The sequence below is a fragment of the Pollachius pollachius genome (assembly GCF_949987615.1).
Source record: "Pollachius pollachius genome assembly, chromosome: 13".
Taxonomy (NCBI): Eukaryota; Metazoa; Chordata; class Actinopteri; order Gadiformes; family Gadidae; genus Pollachius; species Pollachius pollachius.
The window spans coordinates 22909018-22921403 of record NC_136946.1 but is presented as its reverse complement, the minus strand read 5'-3'; the positions used below and the strand labels follow the sequence as shown (position 1 = coordinate 22921403).

Sequence of the window (12386 nt, the reverse complement as noted above, 5' to 3'; positions counted from 1 at the left end):
TTACGTGGTAGAAGAGGCAGGAAGTGTTTTTAGTCTCGAGACTGGGTTATTATTTCTGACTATCATATCACTAGGCTATGAATTATTCATGTTGTAAGGAAATACCAAAAACCGAAATGAGAGACAAACACATTTAAGCATAGAAATGTACTTTTTGGTGACGCAAAATTAAGCTGTGAAGGGAAACTGTGTTGTTACGTGCTATTTAATAGAACTGCATCTCCCATAATGCCCTGGGGCTACAGTGGGAGGACGTACTTCAAACATCTCTGCTAGTAATCTTGTACAATCAGTTAGCTTCATTTAGTTTTCTTGTTTAAATATGCATTTGTCTGCTTCCACACAATAATAAAGGGAATTTAAACTTATTGACCTTCTCGTTCTGTAAAAATATTTATAATTTAAATACGTTGATTTGGTTTTGTACCCTTAGCCTTAACAGTGAAACAGTGATGCCCTTCCATCTAAAAGTGTGAATGGTTCATATTTGGGTCTTAGTTTACCAACTCTTCTTCAAACAGGCCATCATTCATATCCTATTGTGTGTTTCTGAAGAAGAATCAACACAAAACAAGGCTTTTTGTAGACTGAAGTTAGGCTTTCTTGAAATGAATAAAACTACTCATCGTTATTCACTGACTCAACACTTTCACAAGAACCAGAGGAAGATTCTATGAACTGTTAACTAGTTTGGACTCATATAACTCATACTTTTCTAACCAGTGGCCACTCAAAGCGCTTTACAATATTGCCTCTCACTCATTCCTACACACATTCACCCCTTCATACATACATTCACCCATTCATACACACACACATTCACCCATGCATACACACATTCACAAACCAACAGCGGTTTCAGCCACACAAGGCGAGAGCCGGCTCGTCGGTAGCAGTTATGGTGAGTTGCCATGCTCAGGGACACCTCCACACTCGGAGGCTAAGAAGAGCCCATGATCGAAAGGAACAAGGATATACAAAACGTAGTTGTTGAGGCTGTTCCAATGTGTGCTGTGTTGGTCCGTAGAGGACCTCAGAGGAGACAGTGGCACCTGACAGCCTTATCCAAACCCAATCGCTCCCTTTCCACAAAAATAATTGCCTGCGCCTCATTGAGCTAGCTTAATTGTTTTTGTGTGGCATTCTGTTGGGGCAAAATAACCTGCTGAGCACATCACATGTACATTATAAATATAGCTAACTCCTACCTTAGCTTAATGAGCACATCACATGGCAGTCACCTTATAATATAGTCAACTTTTAACACATAACACATACATGAGAATATAGTCAGGTCAGGGCCAGAGCCAGGGCCCCATATCTCCTCCCGGCAGATGGTAGACACTCAGACAATGCACCAGTCATCCTCAAGGACGGGAGGACCACAACGGGTGATGCTCTGAAGCTCTCCCCCGTAAGGAGGAACACAAGAAGATATACATGCATACACTAGTGCCTGGGAACCAAGGTCAAGTAAAAACACACAGAACCACACACATCTCAAACGCACACACCTCATCACGAGGAGATACAGCATAAGACTGTATCACTCTGAGACTCTTCACCTTCTTCCGAAGCAGACCTTCCACGGAGGCGAAGCTCCGGACGAACCATCAGCGCTGATTAGGGACTTAGACATATTCGATTTCTCACGCTTATGACTCTGTATAACCGTTGCCACTTTACTTAATAAATCCAAGGTCCTCGTGCCGATAGACTTTATTACCTCTCCGTCTCATTTCATCTGGTCCAGTAACTAGACAGACCGTTTTTCCCAACAATTCCATTCTTCTTTTGACCATGGGATTGACGGCGTGAGTTTGTTTAAAGGCTTTTAGATTAGATTGGAAGAGAATAACATACGCAGGTACAATATCGCGTTTGTTCACTCCTAGCTAGACTTTCTCGCCTTTCTCAGGGGGAACTCACTGTAGGTGAGGAGAAACGTGAAAATTAAAGAGGACACATTTGTGTGTGTGTGTGTGGCGCAATAAGTCTGTTGACGCTCATTAAACAAGTATCTCTTTAATTCAATGTGTGTATAGATTTTCCACATGTTCATATGTGTTTACGGAAAGAGAGTCATTATTTTGAGTTCAAATACAGTGTACAGTATTCATATTTGTTAGTGTAATTGTGAAGGTGTACTACCCATAAATCGCCTGCATGTGTGCAAAGAACGTTAACCCATTTGTACCGGCTGCTGTGCGGCGCAACATTGTATCTAGCAGATACAATGTTGCTCCGCGCAGCCAATGGGTTATTGTTAAACACGCACAGATGCGTGATCCGGTCTGAATGGGTTAAATAATTGGACAAAAAGGTCTGGGGCGTTGTAAAGCGTTAAAGAAAAAGGGGGGGGGGGGGGGAGCACCGGTGAAAGTAAACAATCATGGATATCCAGCGTGATATACATTGATCTGCGGACTGGTCCAACTCCTTCTCCCTCATCCTGACTCGGAATGTGTTAAATGCATCGGCATTTCTTAGTTATGTTTTCCAGCATACTTTTTACTTGCTTTTGTCGGACCGTCGGGTGGTGGCTCAACATGGAGCAAAGAGGAGACGGAATGTCTTTTGGATATCGGACCCAAATATCCAAAAGACGTTCCTTCTCCTCTTTGCTCCATGTTGAGCAACGTCTCCGAAACCACCTCTCCGGCTGGGTCAACCTCCTTTTGATGGTTAAAAATATCACATAATCGACAAAAATCGTAACAATCAATGATCGATCATCAATTAATCATGCCCATCCCTAATTGTCAGTACAGTGTCTGTTCCTTATCTAGAAAGACACCCGTTTTTCCTGTTCTCTGCATCTTGGGTGGCATTTAAGAACCAAGGACTTAAACTAAGTGTAGTGCCTTTTAGAATGGTTTGCACTAAAGGAAAGAAACCCAATACTAATTTTATTTATCTGCAACATTATGTTGTATGATTACAGTGTTTCACAATAAATGTTCTCGAAATGACATACTATATTTCTCTTTTTTTTTAAATACATTTAGCAGTTTGGCTTTCCTTAATCTAAAAAGTAGAGCTTAGAGTAATCTAAGCTCTACTTTGCAATAGCAGAGCTTCCTTGGAGAGACAGCACAGAGCTTAGACCAGAAACCAAGTTCCCAGTATTGTTAGTAGGGGTGGGAATCTCTTGGCACCTCACGATTCGATTTGATTCAGATTAGGAGGTCAACGATTCGATTCCAATTATGAGGTCAACGATTCAATTCTAAAACGATTATCGATGCATCTAGATGCAACAAAAAATTGTATGTACATTTCCATATGCGACTTTCAAAAAAAAATATATATATAGATCTGAGTTTACTACTCAGAGTTTGCTAATCACATCCTACTTTTTTGATGATCATTAAAGACATCAGATCAGAATTAACTCATCTAATATTTTATTAGAGAAAAAAGCTTTTGTCACAAATATGACTTTCTATGAACAATGTAATAATCAATGCAGCTTGCATTACAACACAATATGGAAGCATGCAAGAAAAAGGGTTCAGTTTTCTTTTCTTTCTAATCTTTCTTTTCTATGTCATTAAAGAAAAAGCTGCTCTTGAATTAAAAGGAGTTCTTGTGTCTGGCTGTGAGTTTGCGTGCATGCTATGAGTAGGCTGAATCGCAATCGTGGCCAATACACACCGATGATGAATTAAATAATTTTAAAATTGCTGAAATTATCCCTCTCTGGCGAACAGAATGTTGCAGCAGGCGAACAAATGTAAGAGAAAAAAAAAAAAAATTAAAATTCCGATTATTAATTGATCTGCATCGAGACGGAATTGTTCTATAGAGAATCGCGATGCATCGAAGAATCGATTATTTTTCCCACCCCTATTCGTTATGGTGTTTCAAATGCATGCACAAGGTCATGTACGGACCATCATGCATGTGCGGCTTAGCGCAGTAGGTTACTTGTAACTGGAAGGTTGCTAGTTCATCAGCAGCAGAGTGGGGAGGTGTCCCTGAGCAAGGCAACTCACCCTAACACCTCCCTCAAGGAAGGTCGCTAGTCCGATCCCCGCTCCTAGCTGAGTGTCGAGGTGTCCCTGAGCAAGGCACCCCACCCTAACTGCTCCCTAAAGGAAGGTTGCTAGTTCGATCCCCGGCTCCTCCTAGCTGAGTGATGAGGTGCCACTGAGCAAGGCACCTCACCCTGACTGCTCCTGATGAACTGGCTGTCGCCCTTGCGTGGTCGACTCCGTGGTCGGTGTGTGAATGTGTGAATGAACCGACGTAAATCGCTCTGGATTAAAGCGTCCCCGAGGTAACTCGCAGTGTTGTCTCATTTCGCAAACTGCCGAACTCGGTAGTTTACGAAATAAGAGGGAGAGAGCTGTGTGCAGTGCAGAGATGAGGGAACACACAAGAAAAAAGTCGGCAGACACGAAAAAGTCACTAGAAAAAAGCCGCTAGAAAAGTTCGCCGGAGAAGGCCAGTCGCTAAATTTAACGACGGGCAACACCGTTGACCGTCACATGCGGCTGAACTCACCGTTGACGACCACGGCGATGTCCACGAAGTCGATCTCGCCGCGCGCCTCTACGCTGGCCTCGCAGCGGTACACGCCCTCGTCGGCGTTGGTCACCCGATGGATCTGGAGGTTGTTATTGGCTAGCACCTGGAACCGCCCTTTAACATGGGGAGAGAGAGAGAGAGGGAGAGGGAGAGGGAGAGAGAGAGAGAGAGACAAAGAGAGAGAGAGAGGGAGAGGGAGAAAGAGAGACAAAGAGAGAGAGGGAGAAAGAGAGGGAGAAAGAGGGAGAGAGGGAGAGAGAGAGGGAGAGGGAGAGACAAAGAGAGAGAGGGAGAAAGAGAGAGACAGAGAGAGAGGGAGAAAGAGAGGGAGAGAGAGAGGGAGAAAGAGAGAGAGAGGGAGGGAGAGAGAGGGAGAAAGAGAGAGAGGGAAAGAGAGAGGGAGAGGGAGGGAGAGAGAGAGAGTTACAAATTACAGAAAACTTAAACAAATTAGAATTGGCCATCAAAGACTCCCAGAACCCTTTAGATCTATTTATCACTGAAAAACAAGTGGAAGAAAAATTAAACAACCTTAAGCCAAAGAAAACATGCGGAATTGACGGCATCCTAAACGAGATGTTGAAACACAGCAGTAAAAAAATCGGATTGGCTATTCTAAAATAATTCAACTTGATCCTGAGTGTAGGTTACTTCCCAGACGTCTGGAATCGTGGTCTCATAACACCTATTTTTAAAAATGGAAATATATCTGACCCTGATAATTACAGAGGCATTTGTGTGAACAGTAACCTGGGGAAGCTTTTCTGTAGCATTATTAATTCGAGACTCATAGACTTCCTTATGAAACACAATGTCCTGAGCAAAAGTCAAATTGGATTCATACCAAATCACCGCACATTAGATCATATTTACACCCTACACACCCTAGTAGACAAATATATCAACCAAAACAAAACCAAAATATTTGCTTGTTTCATTGATTTCAAAAAAGCATTCGACTCAATTTGGCACATTGGATTACTTTACAAACTTCTTCAAAGCAGTGTAGGGGGTAAAGCATATGACATAATAAAATCAACGTACACAAACAACATGTGCGGCATCAAGATTGGACACAAGCGAACAGTTTTTATTTCTCAGGAGCGGGGAGTGAGACAAGGCTGCTGTCTATCACCTGCACTGTTCAACATAAATGAGCTGGCCTCCATTCTGGAACGGTCCACAGTGCCTGGTCTCACTCTCCACAACCCCGAGATCAAATTCCTGCTTTACGCAGATGATTTAATCCTGTTAAGTGCCACAAAAGAAGGACTTCAACAGAGTCTAGACCTACTAGACCGTTACTGTCAGACCTGGGCCCTGGCTGTTAACATTAAGAAAACAAAAACCATGATATTCCAGAAAAGACCCAGATGTCTGGGAAACACATTGCACTTCACAATAGGAACACATAAAATAGAAAACTGTTTAGAATATAATTATTTAGGCCTGAAAATAAGTCCCACTGGAAGTTTCAATCCAGCAGTCAATGAACTGAGAGAGAAAGCACGCAGGGCTTTTTATGAAATCAAAAGACAAATTTACATTCAGATTCCAATTCTAATTTGGTTCAAATTACTTCAAGCAATTATTGAACCCATCCTGCTCTATGGAAGTGAAGTGTGGGGCCCACAAACAAACCAACTTTTTGACCAATGGGAAAAACATTCAATTGAAATTGCAAACCCCGAATTTTGTAAAAGCATTCTGCAGGTACACAGGACAACCACTAACAACGCCTGCAGAGCTGAATTAGGTCAGTATCCACTTCTATTAAAAATCCAAAAACGATCAATTAAATATTGGCTACATCTAAAACAAAGTGACCCCCACTCCTTCCAGTACAAAGCCCTGCAAAGCCAAGAGATGAACAGGAGTCCCCTCACTCAGCTGGTCCTGAGGCTGTCCACAGACAGGTTCCCCCCCTGCTCTGCCCCAGGACCAGCCGGAGAACATATCAATTAGACTCAACCAAATTATAAAACATCAGAAACAAACCTACCTCACCCATTGGAACACTAAAACACACACACAGAGCAAAATGCAGTGTTATCTGGCCCTAAATAGACAGTACACTGTGGCCCCCTACCTGACCACAGTCACTGATGTTAGACACAGTGCTGTTAACAAAGTACAGACTGAGCGCTCACAGCCTGGCCATAGAAACAGGCCGACATAGGAAATCATGGCTGCCCAAAGAGGAGCGGCTGTGCCAGCAGTGTGAAGAAGCTGCTGTAGAGACCGAGCAGCACTTCCTCCTACACTGCCCCAAATTCTAAAATATCCGCGAAATATACTTCAGCAAATTCGGCCAAAAACACCCTCATTTTATAAACTCCCATGTAGACCAACTACAAATATTAATGGGAGAGAGAAAAGAGAGCTCCGTCCTCTCAGGACAGTTTATTTCAGCTTGCCACAACATGAGAGGATGACATTCTACACCAGGCCTCACTGTTTGATTGATTAATGATTATTAGTTACCTATAATGTGCTTTATGTAGCTTTTCATTAATTTTAAGGTTCTTTTTTTTTTAATATATGTAACCGATGTCTTTCTGCGTTGTGTCTTGTATCTTTGATGAGTGAGGCACACACACAGGAGTCGAGTAATGGAGGTTTATTCTTTCAAAAGGAGACAAAACAGCACAGGCGTCACACACAATCCGGGATATCTCTCTCCACTCAGCTCCGTGCATCAGCGCTCACTCACCTTAGCTTAATATATCCTGTGACTTTCAATGAATACATGTAGGGGATAAATTATAAAAATGTATACAAAGCATAAAATGATCTTAAATAAAAAGACAGTATATAAAATATATACATTGATAAAGGAAATAAAATATAATAAAGAATTGTCATTTTCCTCTCACACTCATTTTACATACCATAAACAAAAACACATAACAGGCATACCTTTCAAAAGGAGACAAAACAACACAGGCGTCACACACAATCCGGGATATCTCTCTCCACTCTACAAAACAAAGGAAGCAAACAATTGACCACACATACTGGATCACACAACTGCATTTGTAATATCAACGCGGGAAATACAGCGATCTTCCTCCCATGCCGAATCTCACGCGGCCGGGAAACCCCGTAGTAAGCTAACACCAGCTCAAGCTAGTTCACGAGTTAAAAAGTTAAAAAGTCCAACCTTCCAACAATTCAATGACTAAAAAATTGTCAACGCACCAGGGAGTTTCTCCCGCATGCCTAAAAGCATGTCGCAAAGCAGTGTGAACCACCACAACCGTTCAAGGGCAACCAACAAGGGGTTAACATAAAAATCTAACGGAGAGAGACACAAACGCAACTCACCAGCTCCGTGCATCAGCGCTCACTGACGCTAGACACACAGGTGCAACGCCAAACCACTCCCCAGGGAAACAAAAGGCATGCCATAGGAAACAACGAAACCAACTTACTTAGGAACCAATATTTGGTGGAGTTCACAATAAAAAAAAAAGGTATTGTAGCGACCCTGGTATGTGTACTAGTGAGTGACAGCGCTGTAGTCCAATCACAAGTAGGGATACTAGGTCCAGCAACATGGGGGCTTGTGATTGGGGGAGGTTGCGCAGTGTGTGTGGGTGTCTTCCTGTGCGAGCTCCGAGTAGGAGTGTGTGAAATGTGGGTGTAGAGCGATACATGTGTGCCTTGTTAAGCTGTTGTGAAGTTTGCAAAGTTCGTGGAATAAAGCCAACCGGCTGTTACACCGGATACCTGCCTCCGCTTCTGGTTTGATCGCCACACTGGTGTCAGAAGTGACTTCGGACGTTAACTAAGGATCCGGTCGGGAGCTAGCCTAGCCACAGCAGAAGATTAGCCATCTCGCTAGCTGCACGTTATGGAGGACTTCGGCGGGACAAGAGTGAAGGAGGAGAGGAGAGACGTGGAGGAAGGAGCCTACGGTTGGTCGGGAACCGCCAGCGGGTACGAGAGAGCTGCACGTGAGGCGAAGGAGAGCCGGAGAGAGACGGTGGTGGAAATAGCTCACGAGTCGAGCATGACGCCGTCTTTCACGCGGCGCAACAACCCTCTCTCTACCGGAGAGAGAGAACAGCGCGAGGTAAACAGCGTTCATCTTCCCGCTTCTGTTACCTCCGTTAAAACACCCAAGTACTCTGGCAGGTCAGACTGGGAGGCTTTTCATGCACAATTTGAGTTGTTAGCTCATGCAGTGGGGTGGTCGACAGAAGCTAAAGCCCTACAGCTAGCACTCTGCCTCACTGACGAAGCGCTGACTTGTCTCCTACTGCTCACCCCCGAAGACAGACACTGTTACACGGCTTTAGTAGGGGCCCTACAGAGGCGTTTTGGACAATGTTTACAACCAGAGCTCCTTCGTAATGAACTAAATAATCGATGCAGAAGGACCGGGGAGCCGTTACGTGTACTGGCCAACGACATAGAGAGTCTGACCAGGCGGGCTTACGCACACATGCCACCGGGGGTACAGAGCGAACTAGCCCGTGACCAGTTCATCCGAGCCCTTTTCCCCTCTGAACTGCGGGTTCAGGTTCAGCTGCAGCACCCACGGACCTTACAGTCAGCCTTGGAGATGGCTGCAGAGAGGGAGATCGTATGGGGAGTAGCTGCAGGGAGCAGCGTAAAAGAAAGCCCGCTGGCGGTGAGGACGGCAGCCGGGGGCCCCACAGTGGAGGAGAAACCGGCCTGGGCGGCTGAAATGACCGAACTGATCAGAGCTATGTCACTACAGCCCGTACGACGGCCGCGGCCAGGGCCCAGAGTCTGCTGGGAGTGTGGACAGCCAGGGCATTTGGCTAGAGAGTGCCCTAAACAGCGCCCGGCTCAGGGAAACGGCTCCGGGTCCGCGTAGAGGGGAATATGCGGACTCCACCCCCTTCCCCTACCTCCCAGCCAGCCTCCACAGCAGACGATGACACCAGCTTGGTACCTGACATCTTAGTGGGGCGTGCCTCGGTGGGTGAGTCGTGCTATATTTCAGTCACTGTGGAGGGTGTACCATGTCTGGCTCTAGTAGACTCTGGGGCGACAGTTTCCTTGGTGAGACCTGATGTGGTGCCTGGGGGGACCCAGTTGGAGCCGACCGCCAAGTGGCTGCGCACCGTCACCGGGGAACTAGCTCCCCTGACAGGAAAAAGCAGGTTTTCAGTGACTATAGGGGGGTGGGCGGTACGTCACCTGCTATGGATAGCTGCCGTTCAGGAACCCTGTATTCTGGGTTTGGACTTTCTAAAAGCTACAGGATGTGTCCTGGATTTTGGGAGGGGCCTGGTGAGTTTCCGAGGGGGACCAGTCGTCACTATGTTGCCCATAGACACCCTTGTCACACCCCCTGTCAGACTTTTCACACCGGCTGGTGAATCAATAGGGGCAGCTCTCAACATCACCCCGGCCGCGTCCCTCCCTCCTGCCACTCCCACTCGGAGTGTCGGCCCCTCTCTCACCTCGACCCCCCCATCAGGTGCGACCCCCCCCCTCTCACCTTCTCCCCCTCTTCTTACAAAAGCCTCACAGCTGCAGCCCAGAGGAACGGTGGAGGCTGGAGTCAACAGCACCCCTTCAGGGACCACGTCCACCGTACACGCGACCACGTCCCGGTCACTTTCGACCAATACAGAGAGAGAGGGGGAAATATCGGCTGTGAGAGATATATGGAGGAAGAACTGTGGCGGCCTGGACCCTCAACAGCAGGAGGAGCTGTGGCAGCTGTTACTAGAATTCAAAGACAGCTTTGCCATGAGCGACGAGGAGGTGGGGTTGACTCACCTAGTACATCACGACATCGACACGGGGGACGCACGCCCCATCAAGTGCCGGCCTCGCCGCCTCCCCCTGGCTCGTCAAGAGGCTTGCGATGAGGCAGTTCGTAACCTACTGCAGGCAGGCATCATCGAGCCCTCAGACAGCCCCTGGGCCGCCGCCGTTGTCATGGTCCCCAAGAAGGTGAGCGGTTGGAGGCTCTGTCTGGACTACCGGCCGGTGAACGGGATAACCCGGAAAGACTCCTACCCCCTGCCGCGCATAGACGAGTCTCTGGACCTGGTCTCCGGGTCCTCTTGGTTCTCCTCCTTGGACCTCTGCAGCGGCTATTACCAGGTTCCCCTCTCCCCGGAGGCAAGACCCAAAACAGCGTTTTGCACAGGGCGGGGGCTGTGGCAGTTCAAGGTCCTTAGTTTTGGCCTTTGTAATGCCCCGGCCACCTTCGCGAGGTTGATGGACAGGGTGCTGGCCGGGGTCCCCCGGCAACAGTGCCTGGTATACCTCGACGACATCCTGGCTCATGGAAGTTCCTTCGAGACAGCTCTGGGAGCCCTGCGTCAAGTGCTGGAGAGGATAAGGACTGCTGGCCTTAAGCTTCACCCAGAAAAGTGCCACTTCATGCAGCGAGAGGTAACCTTTTTGGGTCACAAGGTGGGAGAGGAGGGCATTGGCACTCTGGGGAACAAGGTGCAGGCTGTCACCGGTTGGCCAGCACCCACCAACCAGAAGCAGCTGAAGAGCTTCTTGGGCCTAGCCTCGTACTACAGGAGGTTCGTACGGGGCTTCTCCTGCACCGCTGCCCCCCTGTTTCAGCTGCTACAAAAAGACTGCGACTTTCTCTGGACCGAGCAGTGTCAGGAGGCCTTCACCAGCCTTCAACGGGCTCTGAGCAAAGCCCCGGTTCTTGCCCCAGCTGATCCCTCCTTGCCATTCCTCTTGGATACGGACGCTAGTGGCTCGGGGGTGGGTGGTGTGCTGTCCCAGACTGGCCCCGATGGGGAACGGGTGGTGGCATATTTCAGCCGAGCGTTCAACAAGGCTGAAAGGCGCTACTGTGTCACCCGCAGGGAGCTCTTGGCTGTAGTGCTGTCCATCAGGCATTTCAAGTACTATCTGTGCGGCCCACTGTTCAGAGTGAGGACAGACCACGCGGCTCTCCAGTGGCTCATGACATTCAAAGAGCCAGAGGGACAGGTCGCCAGGTGGATAGAAGAGCTCCAGGCTTTCAACTTCACCGTGGAGCATCGGCCGGGGGCCCGCCACACCAACGCCGATGCCCTGTCATGTCGCCCGTGTGCCGCGGTGGGGTGCCAGTATTGCGAGCGGAGAGAGACTCGTGAGAGAGAACTGCAGGAGGAAAACGGGGGCTGTGCCGCTGTGCGTCGGGTAGAAGAACTCATCTGCCGCGAGCTGCAGATGGTCGACCCAGCTGAATGGAGGCAGCAACAGGAGCAGGACCCCGACCTTAAACCTGTGCTACAGTGGGTGGAGGCTCAGCAGCGGCCACCATGGGAGGAAGTGGCAAGGTTCTCAGCAATAACCAAGGGGCTGTGGGCCAAATTCAGGGCTCTGCGGCTGTGTCAGGGGGTACTACAGCGGGCGTGGTCACAACCAGCAACAGGAGAACAGAGATGGCAGGTCGTGGTCCCCCATGGCCTGCAAGAGGCAGTGTTGGAGGCCATGCATGGAGCTGCAGGTTCGGGGCACTTTGGGGTGACTAAGACACTTAGACGCCTTCGCCAGAGCTTCTACTGGGGCCAGTGTCGGCGGGACGTAGAGGACTTCTGCCGCCGCTGCAATGCCTGTACAGCACGTAAGGGTCCCCCCGGTCGTTCTCATGCCCCGCAGCATACAGTGGGAGCCCCCATGGAGAGGGTGGCGGTGGATGTAGTAGGGCCGCTGCCTCGCTCCGACAAGGGTAACCGCTATGTACTCTCGGCCGTCGACTACTTCACTAAATGGCCCGAAGCTTACGCTATTCCCGATCAGGAGGCAGTGACGGTGGCCGATGCGCTAGTGGAAGGCATGTTCAGCCGTTTTGGAGTGCCGGAGACCATTCACAGCGACCAGGGGAGGAATTTTGAGTCCCGGGTTTT

General features: G+C 48.2%; 1 protein-coding gene across 1 annotated transcript in view; it reads right to left on the bottom strand.

Annotated features, from left to right (window-relative positions):
* The window catches only part of LOC307085189 (neural cell adhesion molecule 2-like), a gene marked incomplete at both ends in the record, with an annotated part of 200103 nt that overhangs the window by 125363 nt on the left and 62354 nt on the right, over window positions 1–12386 (bottom strand). The window contains one exon of the mRNA XM_079749878.1: window positions 4510–4647. Within this exon, the coding sequence (XP_079606004.1) occupies window positions 4510–4647 (138 nt within the window). The remainder of the gene's footprint in view (window positions 1–4509; window positions 4648–12386) is intronic.